Raw genomic sequence first — 21,674 nt, 5'->3', positions numbered from 1 at the left:
CATCCCCCCTCCTCTCTCTCCCCCCCATCCCCCCTCCCTCTCTCTCCCCCCCATCCCCCTCCTCTCTCTACCCCCCCCCCCTCCTCTCTCTCTCCCCTCCTCTATCTCCTCCCTCCTCTCTCTCCTCCCTCTTCCCCTCTCCTCCTCTTCCCCTCTCCTCCTCCTGCCCTCTCCTCCTCCTCTTATTCCCCTATCATCCTCCTGCCCTCTCCTCCTCCTCTTGTTCCTCTCTCCTCCTCTTCCCCTCTCCACCCTCTCTCTCTTCCTCCCCCATCTCTCTTCCCCTCCCTCTCCCCTCTCTTCTCCCCCTCCTCTCTCCTCCCCCCCCCCTCCTCTCTTCTTCCCCCCTCCTCGCTCCCCCTCCTCTCTTCCCCACTCCTCTCTTCCCTCCTCTTCACCTCTCTCTCACTCTATATCTCACTCTCTTTCCAATCTCCCCCTCTCTCTCCTCCCCTCTCTCCTCTGACCCCCTCCTCCACGCTCTCCCCTCCCTCTTCATCCTCATCCCTCTCTCCCCCCCCCCTCTCTCTGTCCCCATCTCTTACCTCTTCTCTATCCCCCACTATCTCTCTCTCTCCACCTCTTGCTCCTCCCCCCCTTTCTTCTTCTCTTTCCTCTCTCTCCACTCCTCACTCATCCCTCTCTCCTCTCCTCCTTCTCCCTTTCTTGGCAGGGAAGAGGGAGAGCAGGAGGCAGGCTAAGTTGCTGCACCATTGGCCTCTGGGTTGTACTTGCCCCCTGGACCAAAAGTTGCCCCCGTTTTCATTTTTCTCTACACTAGTTTGCCTTTTCCTGACACTGCAGTACAAAGAAATTCAGCAGGTGCTTTTCTGTATTCAGGTTCACTGACCGTAGTAAATGCATTGGCTGTGTCCACAGCAGGTATGGGGCATAGGTTTAGGAAAATAGATGATGGATCTTTGGCCTTTGTTAGGTATGTGAAATTTAGGCATAATGTAGAGCTGTCTAGTAAGTGCCGTTCACTATGAAGAGGGAGCTTGTGTTGCAGTGCATATCCTGGTGTGATATGATACAATGACATGCTGGAATCCTTGAGGACTGCCCATAGGTGAATTGCCATCAGTTCTTTGTACACTTTACAATGCAATGTATTAATTTTTATTGCTTGAATTATTTTTATTATTATGAGTGGGGCCTCATGTCTAAGTTTTGCCTAAGGCCTCACAAAGCCTAGAGCCGTCTCTGGTGATGGCAAACCTTGGCACTCCAGATGTTTTTGGAACTATATTTCCCATGATGCTCATGCACTCTGCAGTGTAAATGAGCATCATGGGAAATGTAGTTCCGAAACATCTGGGGTGCCAAGGTTTGCCATCACTGGACTATAGAATGACCAACCTTTAAGTTGTAGAGATCTGGGAGGAAGAATGACTGAGTAGTGTAGCAAAAGAAACTGGGCAGGGCTGGCACCACTCAGTCTATACATATGCTGTGCTGTTGTTAGCCCACAACAGAACTTAAGTGTTGAGTGCATTCTGGCACACAAATAGGAGTTTTGGGCTGGGTTCACACTGATATGAATTGGATGTGGGGCTTCCCTGCATCCAATTTTCATGATGGGAGAGTGTGCCCAGCCGGTTCACACAGCTCCAGGGCAGTCGCGGTCCGCATTGAAAAAGGGGTGTGTGTGTGTGTGTTTGCCTCAGTTTCAGGTGCCAATTTAGGGCCGGTGCACACAGCGATGCGCGGCGAGGCGTCTCCGACTTGCCTCGCCGCGACCTGCACGGACCTCAGCGGCGACTTGCAGAGGACTTCTGTATAGAAGTCAATGCAAGTCGCCCCCGAAGTCGCCCCAAAGTAGTACAGGAACCTTTTTTCTGAGTCGGAGCGACTCGAGTCGCTCCTCTCAGAACGGTTCCATTGTACAGAATGGGGGCGACTTGCGGGAGCGAGGCGAGGCGAGCCGTGTCGCCTCGCATCGCCCGCTGTGTGAACCGGCCCTTAGGGAAAAATTCAGACCAGATTCACACTTATATCAGTAAACAGAGACGCTCCAGACCCCCCCCCCCCCGCTGTGGCCCGTGGCCGAATCAGTGTGAACCCAGCCTTAAAGGGATTAAAACGTGTGAAAATGTGAATGTGATGCATAAATGTACTATATATGTTTTTATATTTTTTTTTTATAGTTTTGCCTTGAACTATGCATTAAAAACAGCAGAATAATTAGAGAGAACAGCTCCTGAATTTGGGCTTTAAGTACAAGGCTAATACAAAAACTGCAGTGTATACATGATCCGTGTTTGACCAGTTAGGCAAAATAACTATTTGAAGTTACAATGGCTGTAGACCAGGGGTCTCAAACTGGCGGCCCTCCAGCTGTTGCAAAACTACAAGTCCCATCATCATGCCTCTGCCTGTGGGAGTCATGCTTGTAACTGTCAGCCTTGCAATGCCTCATGGGACTTGTAGTTTTGCAACAGCTGGAGGGCCGCCTGTTTGAGACCCCTGCTGTAGACTAAGCATCCTTCTTGCAGGTATAATCTACATATGTCTAATGGAAGCCTAATTTCACAAACATTTGAGTATTCTTTTCAGAGAGGCGAAGGTCTTTGCGCTGTCATACCACAAATACAAGGGAGACACTTGTACTATATGGCCAAAAGTATGTGGTCACCAACCAAATTCTTCTTTTCAGGTGTTATCAGTGAAAGGTACGGTGATGCTACAGCACATATAGTCAAATTTAGACAATGGTACACTTCTAACCTTGTGACGGCTGTTTGGGGAAGGCCCCTTTGTGTTACAATACGACTGTGCCCCTGTGCACCAGGGCAGCACAGTGGCTAAGTGGTTAGTACTTTCACCTAGCAGCACTAGGGTCTTTGGTTGGAAAATCCAACCATGCTACTACCTGCCTGGAGTTTGCATGCTCTCCCTGTGCCTGCGTGGGTTTCCTCTGGTTACCCTTCTTTCCTCCCACACTCCAAAGACATGCTGGTAGGTTAATTGGCTCCTGTTTAAAATTGGCCTTAGTATATAAACTTAGTGACCATAGATTGTAAGCTCCTGGGAGGGCAGGGATTCATGTAAATGTACCAATATATATTTATATCACGGTGCACATTGACAGCTCTATATAGAAGTATCTTTATTAATAAATAAAGACGGTATGAATGCTGCTGTGGGAGAAGGCTCGCTAGGGAAAATACTATATTAATGCTCTTTATTTTTATTTTTTTATTAGAATATTAAACAAAATCATATAAATTCAATGAATGTATTCTTTAAACATATTTGAACAGGTACACATTAGATTTCTCTATTTACACAGTGCCTACGCTCAAATAAAAAAAAAAAGTTTGTCTTTTCAATCATTTACCCAAAAAATATAAAAATCGCTATAATGGTGTACTGTGGCCTCTGGCCTCAAATACGGTATTGCCTCATTTAGTAGAAATGACTTTGTGTACACATTTTGTATAACTGGGGGGGGAAAGAAGGATTGTACTGCACTACGGACTGGTATCCTAAATGGCAAAAATATTATGGAACAAGCTGCTGCCCCCACTGAAACCAACTGCCAAAGCAGATGTCACTAATGAATAAAAGGAAATGATAAGTGTGGGTATGGCGCTGCTAATGAGGTAAAATAAATGTTGTGCAAATATTACCATATTGCATAAAGTGTGCAAAATCACATATGTATAAATATTCAGCCATCAATCACTACTGCCAGAAACTGTGTAAATATGTGAATGCAGTAAAAAGTAAAACAATGTTAACCTAAGGTAAACATACCATACAATGCAAAAATAAAAGTCTAAAAATTCCATAGTGACAAATATCAAAAGTAAATTCATGTACATATATTAGTTCCACATGCATAAATACATTAAAAGTGAAGTTAATATAAAGTCCACTGGTGAAATTGTGATATGAAGCAAAAAAGTGTTTAAATCATACAAGTGAAAAGAAGTGTTGCAGTTTCCACACAGGCAAGCGTTGTCCATGTATCACTCATGCTCCCCCCATGTGATTGCACTCACCAGGTAAAACTCCCCACTCAAAAGGGTAGCACGCATTCACAGTTGTATATAGATCTTTCTGTGGTTGCCTCAATCTCCTTAGTGTGCTCTGTCACAATGGGACCATGTAGGGATAATAAAAGCCTCCATAGCGTAATTCCGTAAACCATTTATTGAATATAAAAAAGGTAAACACTGACGCTCTAACCGCTTACGCGTTTCGTCATCAAGACTTCATTAGAAGCGGGTTGCTTTGGATGTAGTCTTGATGATAAAACACGCAAGACTGAGTTAAAGCATCACTATATCACATCTGGTTTGGGTTCGTGGAGTGCAGCGAGCCCTGGACTTCCTTTATATTCAATAAATTAATTACGGAATTAAGCTATGGAGGCTTTTATTATATTTAATTTTTACCTTTGTTTGAAAACTTAATTTGCACAACATTTATTTGACCTCATTAGCAGCACCATAGCCACTCTTATTTCCTTTTATTAATTTTCTAACTGCCCACTAGTCTCTGAGATTGATATTTTTGAACATTTCCCCATGCAAAGTTCCAAGTTAGAAACTCACAAATATCTTGTAAGGATGAACTGCTTGTTTCAGTATTTCTGACAAAGATTCAATGGGAATCAAACCAGAGATTTGCCCATGAGATGATGCAGAATGTATACAAAGCGATGAGGTTCTTCTAAAATGCCATCATAGGTTGGTATAAAACATCTCTAACATTACTGTGAACACTCGGCTATATCTTTGTTTGATCAGTCTTCTGCACATTGTCCCAGAAGGCCTGCTCTTTGTCTATATGGCAAACTGTAGACCTGCAAAAGGCTTTTTCTTACTTTACAACTCATTCAGGTTACATTTGCGAAATTCCTTTCAGATTGTAGATGAATGCACTTAACATCAACTGTTGCAAGAGTCACCCAGACACCCTATAATGAATTTCTGGGGTTCTTGGAGACTTTTTAGCATTAAAAGGTTGGTTCTTGGGTTGAATTTGTTAGGTCAATCAGTCCTGGATAAAGTTTAAGATCTATACCACTTGGAGATTTTCTTTAATTCTTCACAGTGCAACTATTGATTTCAAATCATTTGCCATTATTTTTTAAATCCCTGCCAAACACATAGGCATCCACAATCTTCCACCTGAGGGCCTTAGGAGAGTTCTATTGATGTGTATGATGACACAACTAACATCAATAGCAAAGAGAACACCGGAACCCAGACGGTCGGGCTTTAAACAAGACAGGTTCCACCTGCTACTCCCTAAGGGGGGTTATAATCATTGCCACCTACTCTTGAATGGCCTTATTTCATGGATTTGAATTTGTTGTAAATGTAGGGGTGTACTTACCATGTGCATATAACAAATCTGCATTTTCACTCATTTAGAGCATGAAAATTAATATACCATATCAATTTTGTGTGTGATTTGTCCAAGTATATCACTTGGACAAATCATCCAATGTTTGCCCGTTGAAATATGATGGAAAAAGTCACAGGGTGTGATAATTAGGTGTCCACAACTTTAAGCCATTTAGTTTGTCTACAAACTTTCAGTTGAAACCCTTTTTGTTTTTTTAAGAATAACAAATATTGTTTCAATAAAAGAAGCAGAAACCAGCGTTTATGATTTATTAAAAATAACACTTATCCCATTTGATTAAACTTTCATAATGTACCTTCACAAGCTTCTGAAATGCTGAGCAAGGTTGATAGAAACTAGCAATCAAAAATAAATCAACCTGATATTTCTTCGAGTTTGGCGGAAGATTAATTTTGTTTTAAAAAATAGTACACTGAAATAGGAATATTTTTTCAAAATCATAAAAATATTTTTTTTCTGGTTACGTATGCATTGACATTGAACACACAAGGCAACGAGACAGATGAGGGACCATGGACACTGACAGAACTTTGTATTAGTTCCAATGTGAAGATTGAAAAAAGGACATCAAACCACTTAAGTTTCTAACAGATACAAGATAAACAGGCAAGTAAGCTCACAGACAAAAAACGCAGGCGCTAAGAGACAGTGGTACTTGACAATGATCCTGGCTGACTGTAATTTTTCTTTTTGTAGGATGCCCAACGGCAAACCGGGCAACAGTGTCTACCTCCAGCCAGCCACATCACAATGCAGTTTTGGTGGAATACGTGAGCACAAGGTAGACCCATGAGTAGAGAACCGTCCTCAAAATTCTCTAGACACACAACACATTCTGTACAGTGCAACATGTTTACCGGCCACACAGACCAATCTGGTTCTAGGTCTTCCTCAGTGCAATAAGAACCATAGGCCCTCATTTTTCTTCCACATGGGCTGCCTCTTTTTTGTGTGTCACATGAGCAAGTTTGGTCAGTGGTTTCCGTTGAAGGCTTAGCTGTGCAACAGTTGGTATGGACTTCAAGTGCTTGACATTGACAAGTTGCGCTGTTAGAAGGCTCAGTTTCAGAGTCACTGTCGCTTTCTATAGAGCCTTCCGAGAGGTCTTCTTCTACGGAATGCCTATGGCTCTGGAACTGCCAGGTGGGTAGATTTTTGATGTAGTCGGTGGGTATCAGGGGGTGAAGCCACAAATCTGGAAATGCCAGGCGTTCAAGGTAGAGGTCTGGGTCTTCATCCCAGTCAGAGTTGTTGGGAAAGTGCTGGAAAGAGGCGATCGGATGGAACAGATAACTAGTGTACCAATCCCAGAGGCTGGACAGCCACTCCAAGTTATTGGCATTGATTTCATCAGCGTTGTTTCGACGTCTCTTCTTTTCAAAGTAATCTATGAGTAAGCCGTGACCAAGATAAGTGCTTAAGAAAAGGGCAGGATGGGAAGAGTAGAACATCCAGTCAGCTCTTACCCATGAAGCCAAAGTGGTCGTGTTAGAATAGCGGAGTAACTTTAGACTGTACTCATAAAAGCTGTCTAGGTAGGGCAACTGTAGGAATCCCAACACTGGAAGCCAGGAAATGATTAACAGGGAATTATAGGTCCCTAAAGTGCTGATTAAAACCACAAATCTTTTGATGGTGGCTCCTTGAGTGATAAATAAGTCCATCCAAGCCATGAGGTTCACCAAGACCAAACTGAGAACAAACAAGTCATTGACTTCAGGTTGTAAGGTGCGCAGGAAGGAATCCATGGCTTGGAGGGAGATGTACTCGCCTGTATTATTCCCATATTTGTAAATTCCCTCTGGGGTCTTCAAAACATAGGAAGGTGTTCTGGATATGCCAATTTCTGTCATGTAGCTCGTGTTGTCCCAATTACCGACATTGACAAAGATAAATTCCACTCTCCCAGTAAATTTCACACTCAGGGCAGAGAAGAAAGCTGGTGGCTTATCAAGGTTTGCAAAGAGGTACAACTTGACCTTGTACTGATCACTTTTGTTCCATTCTTCTTTCAAGTGCTCGGAATTGTAAACAGTTTTGATTCGTGACGCGGCGTGTGCAGTTATCCACTTAAAAATATGCTCCGTTTCGATTTTGCGTCCACTGTACTCCTTCAGCATGACTCTTCCCTTTGAAGTGCTAGTTTGAGGCACAGACATAATAAGGGTTGACCTAATCCATCCTCTCTTCCTGCAGTATCTACAAGAGAATAAAACAGGTAAGAGTACTGTGAAGAGAAAATGCAATATTATTGAAGCTTTGTTAAAATCCAATTTTGTTTCACAAAAGATTTACTGGGTTTTTGTAGACAGAGGCGGCTCTCTAATTAGGTGGTCGCCTTAGGCCTCACTCTCCCAGGGGCCTGGCGGCTGCCTAATTTGCCCGACGTGTGTGGGAGGGAAGGTGTCCCAGTCGGTGTCCCCAGGGCCGCCTCTCTGCAACTAGTTTTCCCCTGCCTGTGGACTGACCACTTGAGCACTGCCCAAGGTTCCAGGGTCAGTGGGTGGCTCCATGTACTCCCCTCCTCCAGCTCCTCCCCTTCTGCCATGCACTGCGGATCTCCTGCAATGTGCAGAGCGCACATAATGCCAGCAGCCGCCGAGCAGCTCTCTGATCTCCTCTACAGGTCAGGATGGACGACTGCAATAGAGGACTTGCTACTGTTAGAGCAGGTGCCTGACGATCATCAAGGAGCCTGTCTGCCGAATCTTCAATGTACAGCATGCCAGACAATCCTGCCCGACACAGACACATCCCGTGATGTCACCTCCTGACCGAGGGCACCCAAAAACATCCCCACTACCAGCCGCCCCACACACACAGCCCTGGTGATTAAATGTGATATGTATGCCACCCGGCATATGAGGTCATCTACAGACCCCCTGTTATCACCATTATCCTTCTAATTATCTCTCTGTGCCTAATATCCTACCACCCCACCGCTGTCATCTTCACCCCCCTGCACCTGTCTGCCAGCTTCTTACCACCCTGCCCACTGTCACCTTCATCCCCTCTACACCACTGCCAGCTTCCTACCACCTCGCCCCTTATCCCCATCATCCTCCTGTACCCCACCTCTGGCATCCTATCAGCCTACCCCCTACCATTATAGGGGAGATATGATCTCAGCCTCTAACCCCAATGCTGCCACCATCAAACTGCATCCTGCCATCCAACCAACTGCACCCCAACAGTTGTATCACACACTACAATACTGCCCTGCCACCCAGCGAGGTAATAATGTGCAGTAACCTCTAGCAACCAATCATTAAGTGGTAATGTTGTACAGTAACTTCTAGCAACCTAGCATTGAGGGGTAATATTGTGCAGTAACCTCTTGCAACCAATCAATGAGTGGCTTTGATGTGCTGTAACCTAGCAACTAATCAGTGAGCCTGGAGCAATCAGTGAGCGGTGAACCAGATGTTTATGTTTACATTATTAACCATTTCAGCCCCGGAAGAACCCCCTTCTTGACCAGGCCAATTTTTTGCAATATATCGCTGTGCCCGACAATGGCGTGGTCGTGCAACGCTGTACCCAAACAAAATTGATGTCCTTTTTTTCCCTAAAATAGAGCCTTCTTTTATTGGTATTTGATCACCTCTGCGGTTTTTTTATTTTTTGCGTATATATATATATATATATTTTTTTTTTTTTTTCACATTCTTCCTCAGTTTAGGCCAGACTGTATTCTTCTACATATTTTTTTTTTTTTTTTTTTTTTTTTTTTTTTAACAAAAAGCAGATATTGATTGGTTTGCGCAAAAGTTATAGAGTCTACAAAATAGATTATTGATTTATGGTATTTTTTTTTTTTTTTTTACTAGTAATGGCGGCGATCTGTGATTTTTAATCAGGATGTCCTGACATTGCGGTGGACAGATTGGACACTTTTCACACTATTTTGGGACCATTGAAATTTATACAGCAATCAGTGCTATAAATAGCCATTGATTACTGTATAAAGGTCATTGGCAGGGGGGGGGGGAATCACTCTCCTTAACCCTGACAGAACAGAGATCTGTCTATTTACATTGACAGATCTCCGTTCTCTCCTTCTCTGGAGCAATTGCCAGTAGCACAAGCTCCTACGTCACGCCGTGCGCGCTCCCTATATGCCTCGTTTTTTTTTTTTTGTTTTTTAAGATAAGTCTATGTACGCGTTTGTTTTTTTGAGATGTTGGGGTGGAGAGCGAAATTGCTACGAGTTGTGGGGTCCCCCGACTCCCGCGTCACTGACTGATGTCATCTCCTTCGTGATAAGGTCAAGAATGGAGGAGATGGGAGAAGGCGGGTATCTGACAAATCTATAAAAATTCCGGTGTTCTCCACGTCTTATAGTTTAGAGTTTAGTAAAATTAAAGGGATCGTGGAGAAATATTTACCTATTCTCTACAACGATCCTGTCTATGCTCAAATTCTAAGGGTATTAGATCAGTCTCCCGCAGGGCCCCAACTATTGGTGGCATGTTGTCCCCAAGCCTCTATTCGAGTAGCGTTCAACGCCTCAACTGGTTACAGTTTAAGGGATCGTTTCAATGTGGGGGGCAATAATTGTCCATGTTGCCCCCACATTTTATGAGGCGATACCATCCTTTCTAGGTCTCTAAATAAGGATTTTAAAGCCATGGCCTTCATTAACTGTGACACTAAATTTGTTATTTACGTGTGAACAATGTTGCATACAGCATGTTGGACACACAACATGAAGACTGAGAGACAGATTGTATGACCACCTCTATGACATTTCCAAAAACCACCCCACTAATGTGGCAAAGCATTGGAATCTTTGCCATGATAAGGATGTCAGTGGCTTACGCATTCAGGGGGTGGAAAACGTCACTTTATCTAAAAGAGGGGGTGATTGGTTTAGTCGGTTATGCAAGAGGGAGGTTTATTGGATATTCCATCTCCATACGAGGCAGCCTATGGGCCTTAACTTTGACTGGGGCATTTCATTCTTTTATGAGTGAATTTTCCACATATTGATTGCCCAGTATTTACTAAGCTAATGTGTATGGCTCCCATTTCACTGGTTGTCGGTCTGGTGCTGACAGGTTTTTTCCATCTGGTTCTGCTGGGCTCATTTTATTATGTTTCTGCCAGAGTTTATTCACCATTTTCCATTTATTATAATTGCTTTACATTGAGGACAGGCCAATTATTCGATTGAGACTGTTTTTTGAATAGGGCTGTATGCATATATTGCAGCATTTTCTCTGCAGTGATTATGAATATCAGTATTTTTTTATGTTAATTATTATCCTATTAGACATGTTTGTCATTCGTTTGATGATCACACAGCTGATATATTATATTGGGTGTGTGATCAATCAACTGGGTTTTTGCATCATCTCCTCATACCTGTCGGTATAATGATATTCGCATTGAACTTGCCCTTGGTTTTAGAACATTCGATATCGATTGCGTATTTGTTTTTTTCCTATATTTACTTTTATTTTTTATATCTATGCATTGTATCATAGGAGAAGACCTACGTAGACACACCCAATAATGAGATATTGGCAATCTTTCTATTATGAAACGTTTTATGGGATGTGTCATTTTTAGGGAATATTTTTTGTGTGTTTTTCTCTGGTGGTTTTGAAATTCAATGAGCCCCATGCATCGGCATACACACAAATTGAGAGTTTGTTTCTTTCGCTCTTTTTTTTTGCGTGTCTGCAGATGCATGTATAAATATATATTTTTTTTACATACAAAAAAAAAGTTTTTACTTGTGTCATTTTTTATGTTTTTTAGGTTACACCTATACCTCTTCACCCAAGGATAAGATTTATCATGTCATTCATTTATTACCATTATGTATGCTTTCAACGTGTCAGCTTGATTTTGGGGTTTTAGGTGAAAAAGGCTTTTTCCTTTCATCCAGCACCGTGTTCGGTGTGAAACATGGCAGGGCTGTGCAGTTAGTCTGTTTACCAGCCTAGATGCTATCCAGCTACATCTTTTCTACTCCTGAGTCACTGGGTTTGAGTGACAACAGCATAGAATGCATTAAGATGAAAAACCTTCAGGTATTACAACCCCTTTAATATTTAATATATGCAATTTACACAGTTCATTTTTTCACTTGAATTATTTTGCCCATTATGGGCGTGAATCTAAAATTTGCCAAAGGCCTCATAAAGCCTAGAGCCATTTCTCTTTGTAGAGATGGTAGATAAAAAACGGTTGGGTGAACAGAGGTGAGTTTAAAGAGGAAATGTGGAAAAGAATATTATAGGTCAGTGATGGTGAACCTTGGCACCCCAGATGTTTTGGAACGACATTGCCCATGATGCTCTGGCACTCTGCAGTGTACTAGAGCATCATGGGAAATGTAGTTCCAAAACATCTGGGGTGCCAAGGTTCGCCATCACTGTTATAGGTCATGAGTGAAAACAAAGCATCATGAACAATAAAATTGTCAATTTAAAGGAATAGGGGCCCTGAGTGGTTTAATACCATTTAATTTATTCATAAATGATGAAGATAGGGTAGACAGCTCAATCTCTGTATTTGCGGACGATACTAAGCTAAGCAGGGCGATAACTTCTTCGCAGGATGTGGAAACCTTGCAAGAAGATCTGAACAAATTAATGGGGCGGGCAACTACATGGAAAATGAGGTTTAACCACTTCCCGACTGGCGAACGTCGGCAGAATGGCACGGGCAGGCATATTGGCGTACAGGTACGTCCATTTCTATATGCCGCCCTGCCATCGCGTGTGTGCCGCCGGTCGGGACCCCCGTGAGTGCGGTCGTGGGTCCCGCTGACTCAATCGCCGTGGGGATACCCGCGATCATCTCACAGGGAGGCTGATCGGGTAGATGCCGTTGTAAACAGCATCTCCCTGTTGTGCCTGGCAACAAGTGACACTGATCTCTGCTCCATGTGATTGGAACAGAGACCAGTTTTCACTAACACAAAGCTCAGCCCCCCACAGTTAGTAACACGCCCCTAGGACACACTTAACCCCTACACTGCCACCCCCTGGTTAACCCCTTCACTGCCAGTGTCATTACAAAGAAAATCAGTGCATTTGTATAGTACTGATTGCTGTATAAATGACAATGGTCCCAAAAATGTGTCAAAAATGTCTAATGCGTCCGCCATAATGCGTTTTTTTTCACAATTGTCACTCTATTTTTGTTTATAGCGCAAAAAAAAAAAAAAAAAAAAAAAATGCAGGGGTGATCAAATACCACCAAAAGAAAGCTCTATTTGTGGGGAAAAAGGACGTCAATTTTGTTTGGGAGCCACGTCGCACGACCGTGCAACTGTCAGTTAAAGCGACGCAGTGCTGAATCGCAAAAAGTGCTCTGGTCTTAAGCCAGCAAAATGGTCCAGTCTGAAAGTGGTTAATATAAAAAAAAATGTAAAATAATGCATTTGGGTGGCAAAAATATGAATGCAAGCTATACACTGGAGGGAGAACCTCTGAGGGAATCTAGGATGGAAAAGGACCTGGGGGTCCTAGTAGATGATAGGCTCAGCAATGTCATGCAATGCCAACAGCATGCAGTCCAGTTCTGGGCACCAGTCCTCAGGAAGGATGTACTGGAACTGGAGAGAGTCCACAGAAGGGCAACAAAATAGAGGTCGACTGATATATCGGCCGATATTTGCCGTTTTTTAAATAATTGGCATCAGCCGATTGTGCTGATAAAAAGCCGATTTAGAACTACAGTGGGACTTTGAAATGACTTCTGTAATAGAAGTCAGTGTAAGTTGCCTGAGTCGTCATAGAAACTTTCCTCCTCTCTGGGCTCTGCCAAGAAAAGAACAGAAAGATACAATGTTTACACTTGAATGAATGAAATCATCTCTGTGTGTAGAAGTTCTCAGTTTAACCATTTAAAGACTAAATCTTTTCTGACACTTGTTGCTTACAAGTAAAAATCCTGTATTTTCTGCCAGAAAATCACTTAGACCCCCCCCCCCAAAAAAATTATATATATATTTTTAGCAGAGATCCTAGGGAATAAAATAGCAGTTGTTGCAATATTTTATGTCACACGGCATTTGCACAGAGGTCTTTCAAATGCATTTTTTTGGGAAAAAAATACACTATTTAACCACTACAATACAGGGCACTTTCGCCCCCTTCCTTCCCAGCCCAATTTTCAGCTTTCAGCGCTCTAGCGCTTTCAGTGACAATTGCGCGGTCATGCTACACTGTACCCAAATGAAATTTTTATCATTTTGTTCGCACAAATAGAGCTTTAATTTTGGTGTTATTTATTCACGACTCCGTTTTTTTTTTTTTTTGCGATATAAGCGCAAAAAAAGCGGAAATTTGGAAAAAAAACAATATTTTCTTTTTTCTATTTGAAAAGAAATCCAATAAAATCAAATTTTGTCATAAATTTAAGCCAAAATGTATTCTGCTACATGTTTTTGGTAAAAAAAATTCCGTTAAGTGTATAATAATTGGTTTGTGTGATCACGGACATATGTACGCAAATGATCATGTACATATGTGTGCAGGTGATCACATACATATGTGTGCAGATAATCATTGGGACATGTGATTTTAGTGGGACATATGTGGGGGACATGTTTTTATTATTAGGGACATGTGTTTTTATTATTTGGGGACATGTATGTTTTGGGGACATGTGTGTTTTGGGGACATATGTGGGGACTGTGTTTGTACTGTGTGGTGTGTTGTGTGTTTACACTACACTGATGATCAGTGAGTAAAAAGCTGTAAAAAGCAGCCCATACTCACTGATCATCAGCCGGCTGCAGCGTTCTGCTCTCCTCTCCTCAGCGGTGACTTCCGTGTGAGGAGAGGAGAGCCGATTGCCTAGCAACCGGCTGTTTGTTTACATCACATGACGGCCGTGATTGGACATGGCCGTCATGTGATCAGGAGGGCCAATCACAGAGCCCTCCTGCCGATCTGAGATGTGCCGTGTCCGGGTGACACGAGCACATCGGGATCGCGCCGCTGCGCGGGCACGCGCGCGCGATCCCGCTACTCCTGAATGACGTTCCTGAACGTCCTATCAGGAGTAGACGGCTCCCACCCGGCCGTATATATGCATTGGCCGGGTGGAAAGTGGTTAAAAAATAAAAATAAAATAAAAACAGTAAAGTTAGCCCATTTTTTTTTTTTCGTCCAAAAGTTTTGACTACCTGTTTTTATTTAATATATAGGTTTTTTTTTTTTTTTTTATCTAAATCATACATACAAGTAAACTGATTGGAGGTTTGTTTTATTTAATAAATGTTTAAATGTAAGAAATTTTCTGTATCACTTATGAAGACTGCTTTCACACTGGAGCGGGCAGGCGTTGATGGTAAAACGCAAGTTTTAGCGGCTCTTTACCATCATTTTAGCGGTGCTATTTGGCTGCTAGTGGGGCACATATAACCCAGCTAGCGGCCAAGGAAGAGGTTAAATGCGCCCATGAAGCACTGCTGCCAAATCGCATTGCATGCGCTTCGGCAGTGGTGCCCATTCATATCAATGGGCAGGAGTGGTGGAGGAGCGGTATACACCACTCCAAACGTGCTGCTTGCAGGACTTTTTTTTTTAAGATCCTGCCAGCGCATCGCCTCCGTGTGAAAGCACTCTGTCTTTCACACAGACTGCAGGGGAGCCATTTTGCAGGCACTTTCCAGGCGCTATTTTTAGCCCAAAAGCGCCTGAAAAACGCCCCAGTGGGAAAGGTGTGTTAGTTCAAGGGGGATTAAAAAAAATAATAATAAAAAAAGGGAAAAAAATAAATAAATAAATAAATAAATAAAAATCGGCCTAACATATCGGGCCAAAAAATAAATAAATAAATAAAATAATAAAAAAAAAAAAAAAAAAAAAAAAAATCGGCATCATATATCGGCTATCGGCCGCCATGATTTCTAAATATCGGCATCGGCCAGAGAAAAACCCATATCGGTCGACCTCTACAACAAAATGAATAAAGGGAATGGAGGATATTAGTTATGAAGAAAGATTACAAGCACTGTAACTTATTCTCTCTGGAGAAGAGACGCCTGAGAGGGAATATGTTTTCAATGTACAAATACCATACTGGTGACCCCACAATAGGGATAAGACTTTTACGCAAAAGGGCATTTAAAAAGACTCATGGCCATTCACTAAAGGAAAAGCGATTTAACCAGAAACTGCGTAGAGCAGGTATATGCAATTAGCGGACCTCCAGCTGTTGCAGAACTACAAGTTCCATGAGGCATAGCAAGACTGACAGCCACAAGCATGACACCCAGAGGCAGAGGTATGATGGGACTTGCAGTTTTGCAACAGCTGGAGGTCTGCTAATTGCAAATCCCTGGCTTAAAGAGGGTTCTTTATGGTAAAAGGAGTAAGAACGTGGAATTTTCTCTCAAGCAGTGGTTTCAGCAGGGTGCATCGATCATTTAAAAAAACTATTAAGATAGGCACTTAAACGGCCACAACATACAGGGATTTACAACGTAATATTGAATTAATAAGCGTACACACATAGTGTCTTTTTTCAACCTTACCAACTATGTAATAGGGAGTGCTCTGTGTTGGCAGATGTAGGTGCCTCTTAGGAGGCAAGGAGATAGAAAATGGCAATTGGTTCATGGAGGAAGCATTCAGACAAAGGAAGAGTAAGAAAAAGCGGAGGTTAGAGAGAAAAGGACTGAGGGTAGCCATAAGTGAAAAGAAAGGCGAGGGAAGAGTGTTTGCCTTGAGTAGATAAAGAGAAAGCAGGGGGAGAGGGGGAGGGGTAGTCAGGGGTTGGACCCATATGGGCCAGCAGCTGAGGTCTGCCAAACGGCAGCGGTGGGAAAACGCATCATTTTGGATGCAGACCAAGACCTTGTACAAACTAGAATTCCTTGCCAATGCTCATCTGCAGTGCTTGAGTAAAAAGTAATAAACAGGCAGTGCCTGGGATACAAACAAGATGTCTGTCGGTTTGTTGCAAGTTGGAACAGGCACATTTTCCAAGTGCAACTCGAGCCAAAAAAAATTTCAATTTTTTGGATAGCATTGGAAAGGTTAATTTCACCTCACTTTCTTTCCCTGTGGCAATTGGATTTTGAAAATGTTGGATAGTTCTGGAAACAAGGATTGGTGATAAAGCTTCAGTGGAGAAGATTTCCTCTCACTTCCTGTTGTCTCCCTCCATTTGTAAGTCGAATGTTTGTAACTCTGGGATTGCCTGTACTGACTGAACATTTAACCACTTCAGCCCCAGAAAGGTTTTACCCCCTTCATGACCAGACCATTTATTGTGAAACACTGAGTTACTTTAACCGACAATTGCACAGTCATGCGATGTTGTGCCCAAATAAAATTAAATGTCTTATTTCCCACAAATAGAGCGTTCTTCTGGTGGAATTTGATCACCTCTGTGTTCATTTTTTGCGTTATAAAAAAAAAAAAAGAAGAAGGCTGACAATTTTGAAAAACAAATCAATATTTTTTACTTTCTGCTATAAAACTCACCCAAAACGTAAAAAAAATCTAAATGTATTCATCTAGGCCAATATTCTGCTACATATTTTTGGTTAAAAAAAAAAAAATCCCAATAAGCGTATCTTGATAGTTTGCGCAAATGTTATAGTGTCTACAAACTATGGGATATATTTATGGAATTTTTATTTATTTTACTATCAAATGACGGTGAACAGCAATTTTTAGTAGGACTGCGGCGGACAAATCTTTTTGGGGACCAGTGACACCAATACAGTGATCAGTTCTAAAGTTACAAAAAAAATAAAAAAAAACACATCTTCATTTTTCCCCTCTGGCAGAACTCTCCTCAGAACGATTGGTGGGTCCCAGCAGACATCGAGTCCGCCGATTGGCTCCCGGCTGTGTCAAATAACAGCAGAAGCGGGTCGCTGGCAGCAGGCCCCAGACCCCATGTAACAAAATCACGTGCAGGTAAGTGATTTTGTGCATGATGGCTGCCCTGCCACAGTACATCTGTGTGGGGCAGTCCTTAAGTGGTTAAAGCCTAGTCCAGAGCAAAAAATAAAGATTCAGTACACCTGTACAATATATGCATATTTTGACATGTCCTGCAAGCAAAGGAAAATATCTGGCTTCCTCCTGAAAAGCCAGATTCCTGTTTGCCTTACTTTAGTACTTTTCAGTTACAGACCCAGAACAATTTGTGGCGTTACGCTTGGTTCAGACCTATGGGTTTCTGCAGAAAAGCACTACAGTTCATTTATCAAGGTTTCCTATGGATCTAGTTCACCTATGTGCGTTTTCATGCATTTTTTTTTTTTTTTGTAAAGGGCCAAGGATTTTTTTTCCCCCAGCAGATTGCGTTTAATAGACTTCAATGGACCCGAACCAAAAACACAAGGTGTTGCATTTCTGATGTGTTTTGTTTAATAGGCAGTTGTGACTTTTTAATGCGACTTTAGATTCTTTGGAACTGAAGTAGCATCAAGGTAGTGGAAGGAACCGTTATGTGTCCAAAGTCGTATGTTAGGCTTAGGGTCGGGAAAAGCAGTAATTGTTAAGGTTAGAATGCTAACCCTAATGATTACTGTTAACCCCAACAATTATCCCTAACCTGACTTTGGACACATAAAAAGGTTCTGGAACTACCGTGATGCTACTTGAGTGCAAGAGAGTATAAAGTCACATCAAAGTCACAATCCATGAACAGAACGTTCATACTTATCTATTAGCAAAAATAAAGAAAATTGCAAAACGCATCAAAAACTTATGTTAAAAAATGCAAAAAAGAACCGCAAAACAAGGCAGAAAAAACACATCAACCACAACCTGCATAGATGTGAACCTAGCCCAAATCAGTGTTAGAATTTCTCTATACCTGTTCCTGTCAGCACTGAAGGCAAAGCACCAGCATAACAGTCAGTAGGGTTGCACAGATACCAGTATCGGTACTGAGCATTTGCACGAGTACAAGTACTTGTGCAAATGCTCCGATGCCCAATCCGATACCTGGGCAGCCTCAGACATGATTGGTGCAGCGGGGGATCTCCCTGTATAGCTTTTCTGACAGCCACTTCTCCTCCTCTCCCATTCACAGCTGTCCAGGAAATCGGTGCTTGTAACTGCTCCCACCTCTGCACCGACTGTCCCCTGTGTCCTCCTCCATGTCCCCCTCTGTGTTCCCCATGTCCTTCTCTGGTCCACGATTCATGTCATCCTCTAGGTCCCCCCCACCCCCCCCCCCCCCCCCCCGTGTCCTCCTCTGGGTGCCCCTGTGTCCTCCCGGGCTCCTCCTCCTTCACCGGTCTCCCCGTCAGGATTGAAAGCGGAGGTAGGAGCTGGTAAATATGTAATTTACCGTCTCCTTCCTTTTCCACATGAACGGAATCAGTGATCACTGACTCTGTCCATTCATAACTGAGCATAGTAAACTGTGTTTATGATTCTTCAGTTTAAGAACGTGGAGAGGATCCGCTGTCTTCTGTCCATTCCTATCCAGTGCAGCTGAGGCTGCAGAAAAAAGGGACTGGGGAATATGTGTGTCCTCAGTCCCTTTCCTTGTCTCAAAGGGGAGATATCAGGGGTCCGTTTAGACCCCTGATATCTCACCAAAAACAACCCCCAAAAGGGCTGATGAAAAAAAAAATATTAAACAAAAAAAATGAAATAAAAAAAAAAAAGACCGACACTGCTGGATATTTGTGCACTGTCACATGACATAAAAAAAAAAAAAATAATAAAAAAAAGGGAATCGGTATCGGCGAGTACTTGGGGGGGGGGGGGGGGGGGAAAGTATCAGTACTTGTACTCCGTCTTAAAAAAGCCGTATCAGTTCAACAGGGATGGAAGAGGTTAAAGAGATAAAATGTACAGAGGTCTCTACTCACTTGGGGTCACTGGAGCAGTTGAACGTCCCTGTCCGGATGCCAAACTTGGTGACTTTATTCACCATCTTCTCCCAGTGCACTTTACTCACTAGAGGACTTCGATCATTCGCAACCACCTGGAAAAAAATAAAAATAAGCAGCAACTCAAAAAGGGTGATATCTGATGGGCACAGCTAAAAATAGTCAATAAACAGCATGATTTTATTAAACATATTCATGTAAAAGGGGCTTTCAAATACGCTTGACATAAAACGCACTCGTCAGGGGTGCCTACATACGAAAACATTAAATTACACTACACGCGTTACATATTGCTGCAAATGCTGGAGTGGGAGAAATAATTCTAGGGCTCATTATCCATGGTTAACAATAGTAAAGCCTTTGTTAATAAAAAATAAATAAAAGAAAGGCAATTTACCTGCTCTGAGCAGTTGGTTTTGCACAGAGCAGCCCAGGTCCTCCTCTTGGCAGATCAGCCGGCGCTTTTGGCTCCTCCCTACTGTCGGGTCCCCTCCCCCCCACAGCAAGCAGCTTGCACTGGGGGCACCCAAACATGCGCTCCTAAGCTGCAGTAGCTCTGCGTGTCCATTCACACATGGAACCACTTGGCCCCACCCCCTGTTTCCCCAGTGGCTCACTGGCTGTGATTGACAAAAACAATCACTGTGATTCATTGTGATGTATATTTTTTATTTAGTCCTGGCGAGTACTGGATTCCTAGGGAGAGGTCCCCTGGGGTTGTGCGACGTGAACACTTTTGCATGTTTGATTATGGGACTGCACCATCTTGTTCTAACACTATACATTAGTTGACTTATTAGATGAATTATTCAAGGAGTTGTAAATCCTCACAGTTTTTCACTCTAATGCATTCTATGAATTAAGGTGAAAAACCTTTTGTACAGAAGTCCTCCAGTGCCCCCTCTTTTTCTTACCTGAGCTTGATCTTTCCAGTGACAGGGATGAGCCCAGCATCTCCAGCCGCTGTCTCGGGTCCTCATTTGATAGATTAAGAGCAGCAGGAGCCATTGGCTCCCGCTGCTGTCAATCAAATCCAGTGACACAGGAACCGTGGGGCAGGGCAGAGTCCTGCTGTCAATGGACGTAGCAGGACTCGGGAGCGCGGCCGCATGACTGCTCCCCATAGAAAGCGTCTCTCCGTGGGGGCCACTCGCTGAAGAGGAGAAGCCTGGAGCTCCCTGGGGGGACCCCTGAAAAGCAATATCGGTGCAAAACCCTAGCACAGAGGAGGTAACATGTTTTTTTTTTTTTTTTTTTAATAACAAAAACACATGAACCTTTGGAATCACTTATATATATATATATATATATATATATATACATACATACATACACACACACATACATATACACACATATACATATACACATATTTTATATTTATGTGGATTAACTGTAGTTATACTTTTAGGTAATTTTGATTCATTAATTTACAAACAGATATCACATTGGATTAAATCACAGGCTATATGTACTATCATTTTGATAATTATTTGATTTGAATTGTTTGCACAAGAACGAACAAGAGGGAGTAATTTCAGCGAGGTCCCAGAGGTTTTGCATTTTATTTTGTAGACTTTTGTCTTTTAGGGACTGCAGCTCATTCATTTTTATCATTCATCATTTACTCATTTATTAATTTTGGGTCCAGTCAGCGAATATTCTTTTTATGTAACAGAATACATTTTGGTCTACATTTAAAAAAAAAAAAAAATTTGATTTTGACAGATATGTTTTATAAACAGAAAGTAGAAAATATTGCACAATAATAGAGATTATATATATCTATATATCTATATATCTCTATCTATCTATATATATCTAGGTGATCAAGTACCACCAAAAGAAAGCTCTATTTGTGTGAAAAATTATATAAATTGTATTTGCGTACAGTGTTGCATGACTGTGCAATAGCCAGTTAAAGTAGCGCAGTGCTGAATAGCAACAAACTGTCCCTGGTCATGAAGGGGTAAAACCTTCTGGAGGTCAAGTGGTTAACCTAAAAGCACAGCTACAAATGAATACAGGAACTGCCCCTGGACAGGTTTAACAATGCCTACGTACAATGTGGTCAAACAGGTTCTGAATAGAACTGTAGTGATACACTCAGGTGTGGCTGGCAAAATGAAGGAGCTCTATCTAATGGTTGTGTGTACTGAATTGTACACAAGACAAATATACATAAAGTAACAGTATCCATGCCTCCAGATATATATAATCCCCAACATGGGACTATGCCTGAACCCAACCTGTTCAAAATATGAGCTGTTATTCTCTCCAGGGTGCCCATTTATTAAAGTAAACCATGTTAAAACTTTTAAAAGAAAGTTTTTATTTTTTGTGAAGGCAATGCTATATTCCACCGTACTTAAAGGGTTTGTAAACCCTAGTTTTTATAAAACACAAAAATGTCATACTTAACTCCACTGCAGTTCGTTTTGCACAGAGTGGACTC

At 42.3% G+C, this 21,674-nt stretch overlaps 1 protein-coding gene across 1 annotated transcript in view; it reads right to left on the bottom strand.

Annotated features, from left to right (window-relative positions):
• Positions 1–5,616: 5,616 nt before the first annotated feature.
• The window catches only part of RNF103 (ring finger protein 103), a 31,443-nt gene continuing 15,385 nt past the window's right edge, over positions 5,617–21,674 (bottom strand). Inside the window, exons 4-5 of the mRNA XM_077477966.1 lie at positions 19,199–19,314; positions 5,617–7,581 (exon numbers count right to left, since the gene is read on the bottom strand). Of these exons, the coding sequence (XP_077334092.1) occupies positions 6,021–7,581; positions 19,199–19,314 (1,677 nt within the window). The 3' untranslated portion in view covers positions 5,617–6,020. The remainder of the gene's footprint in view (positions 7,582–19,198; positions 19,315–21,674) is intronic.

The sequence above is a fragment of the Lithobates pipiens genome, unplaced genomic scaffold (genome assembly GCF_037356315.1).
Source record: "Lithobates pipiens isolate NorthernLeopardFrog02 unplaced genomic scaffold, aLitPip1_a1.2 Scaffold_13, whole genome shotgun sequence".
NCBI lineage: Eukaryota > Metazoa > Chordata > Amphibia > Anura > Ranidae > Lithobates > Lithobates pipiens.
The sequence above is the reverse complement of the archived record's forward strand: the minus strand, read 5'-3'. Positions and strand labels throughout refer to the sequence as shown.